Consider the following 2,161-nt stretch of genomic DNA (forward strand, 5'->3'; position numbering starts at 1 on the left):
CCAGTCGCCTCGCCCTATCCTCGTGGTGCTCACTGGCTTCCCAGGCTTCATTCACCCGGGCCTCCAGTTCATCGATCTCACGACACCGGTCCTCTGACTCGTGGCAGAGGAGCTCGTTCTCCTTCTTCAGCCGCTCGATCTCCTGTTGGAGTTCGGCCGGCGTCCCTCCCCCTTCCGAACCCTGCCATCGGCGGAAGTGGTCGTAGAGCCGCTCCTGAAGGGCGGCACGCGCCGTTCCATTGGCTTCCGCGAAGGACGCGTCCGTCCTCGCGGCGTCCTGGATGTGGTGCGCCCAGGTCGTACAGACCGGGCATCCTTCTCGGTGCACCAATGGTGCCATGTCGTCGCTCAGGACGATCCACTGCGACGTCGGCCTCGACATCAGCAGTGGCGGCATCCCCGGGGGCATGGATATGGAGGTCGGCGCTGGAGGGACGAATGGTTGGATGGGGCCCGCGTGCGCCATTTGCGGCACGTAGCCCATGTACGAGGGTGTCAGCTGGTACCCCGGATCGAGGCCCATCGGCATGCCCATCATCGCGCTCGTGTTCCCCTGGAACATAGAGGGCTGCGCGATGTTGCCCTGATGCTGCCCGTACGTCGACGACGATGCGTGAGGGCTCGCGTGCATGGGCGGAGAATGCGCGGCGAAGCCAGAGGCCATCGGTGGTCCGTGCTCCACTGGAGCCGGCATGGCGAAGTGCGGGTTGGCCTGTGGTAGCTGTTGCTGCTGTTGTTGTTGCTGTTGCTGACCGTCGAGTTCGACAGTCATGGGGGCAAGGTGCTGGTGCTGGGGCTGTTGAGCGTCCATGGTGGTGGTAGCGTCGAGGGCGACGTTGAGCTGGGGGCTGGCGACGGCAGCGACCTTATGCCATCTTTTGATGGGCCATGAACTAAGGACGATCGAGATCGGATCGGATCGGCGCTCGTTCCGTCCGATCGGTATTGCGCCGTGTCACGATCACGTGATCGACGCGTCGCGTCATCCCGACTTCTTTGGCAGGGCACGCCAGTGCTTGATGCCATTCAGCGCCAAGTACTCGTCCACCGCTGCTAACTTACTGCATTCCGCGTAAGGTTCCCAGCTTAAGTCGTTGTGCATCCATCGGACGCGCAACTCTAACTTATTACCCACCCACCGGTGGTCGACGATTTCATCAACATACCACTCTTGCTCGTCGTTTGCCCCTACATCGTAGAACGCACTCGAGTCGCGATGAGGGAACAGAACGTCATCGTTTGCCTCATGTCGTCGTAACAGCGACACATGGAACGTAGGATTGATCCTCCGATCTTTCATATCCTGTGGTAAATCTAGTATATATGTAGACGTCTCAGGATGAGCCGCTATTACAGTGTAAGGACCAATATATTTTGGTATTAACTTCCTCGCTCTCCCTTTCGGAAACGACAGGTTTTGAGTCGACAGGAATACTAATAACCCGACAGCAATGTCCGGCTCCTCTTGTCGGTGCAAGTTCGCGTAATGCGTCTGTGCGACGCGCGCAGTGAGAATGGCGTCGTGCGCAATCAATAGATTGGCACGAGCCCTCTGCGCAAATGCTCGGACTCCTTCGAACTCGGTATCCGAGCGGATGCCAGCCATGGTTCGCGGTAGGTAGCCGTAGTTCAATTCGAACGGGGCATATCCAGTCGTCGCACTGGTCGATGAGTTCAATGCGAACTCAGCGATCGGCAGCTTGTCAATTAGGTCGAGCTGGTCAGGGCTGACCATGGCCCGTAGTACCTGGTTAATCGAACGAATCGTTCGCTCCGACGCTCCGTCCGTCTGCGGATGGAACGCGGTCGACATGAGAAGTCGCGTGCCCATCAGTCGATGGAGTTCACGCCAGAACACCGAAGTAAACTTCGGGTCCCTATCGGATACGATAGTTTGCGGGAGGCCGTGCAATCGCACTACTTCCCGAAGAAATGTCCCGGCCAAGTCCGACGCCGTGTCGGTCGTGCGGATGGCAATGAGATGGACCATGGAGGTGAGTCGACAGACGACTACCCATACGTAGTCGTACCCTCCAGCGCGAGGGAACGGTCCTACGAAATCCATGGCGATGGCTACCCACGGGACGAGGGGAATGGGAAGCTTGTGAAGGAGCCCCGCAATCAAATGATTACGGGGCTTGACCGTCTGACATTTCTGACA

At 58.6% G+C, this 2,161-nt stretch overlaps 1 protein-coding gene across 1 annotated transcript; it reads right to left on the reverse strand.

Moving 5' to 3' along the window:
• Nucleotides 1–1,414: 1,414 nt before the first annotated feature.
• On the reverse strand, nt 1,415–1,672 carry DICSQDRAFT_23567 (uncharacterized protein; the record flags this gene model as incomplete). The annotated part of the gene is made up of 1 exon (XM_007371918.1): nt 1,415–1,672. A coding segment is annotated over one exon (258 nt), but the record flags the coding sequence as incomplete, so codon positions are not given.
• Between the last annotated feature and the right edge of the window lie 489 nt (nt 1,673–2,161).

The sequence above is a fragment of the Dichomitus squalens genome, assembly GCF_000275845.1.
Source record: "Dichomitus squalens LYAD-421 SS1 unplaced genomic scaffold DICSQscaffold_472, whole genome shotgun sequence".
Taxonomy (NCBI): Eukaryota; Fungi; Basidiomycota; class Agaricomycetes; order Polyporales; family Polyporaceae; genus Dichomitus; species Dichomitus squalens.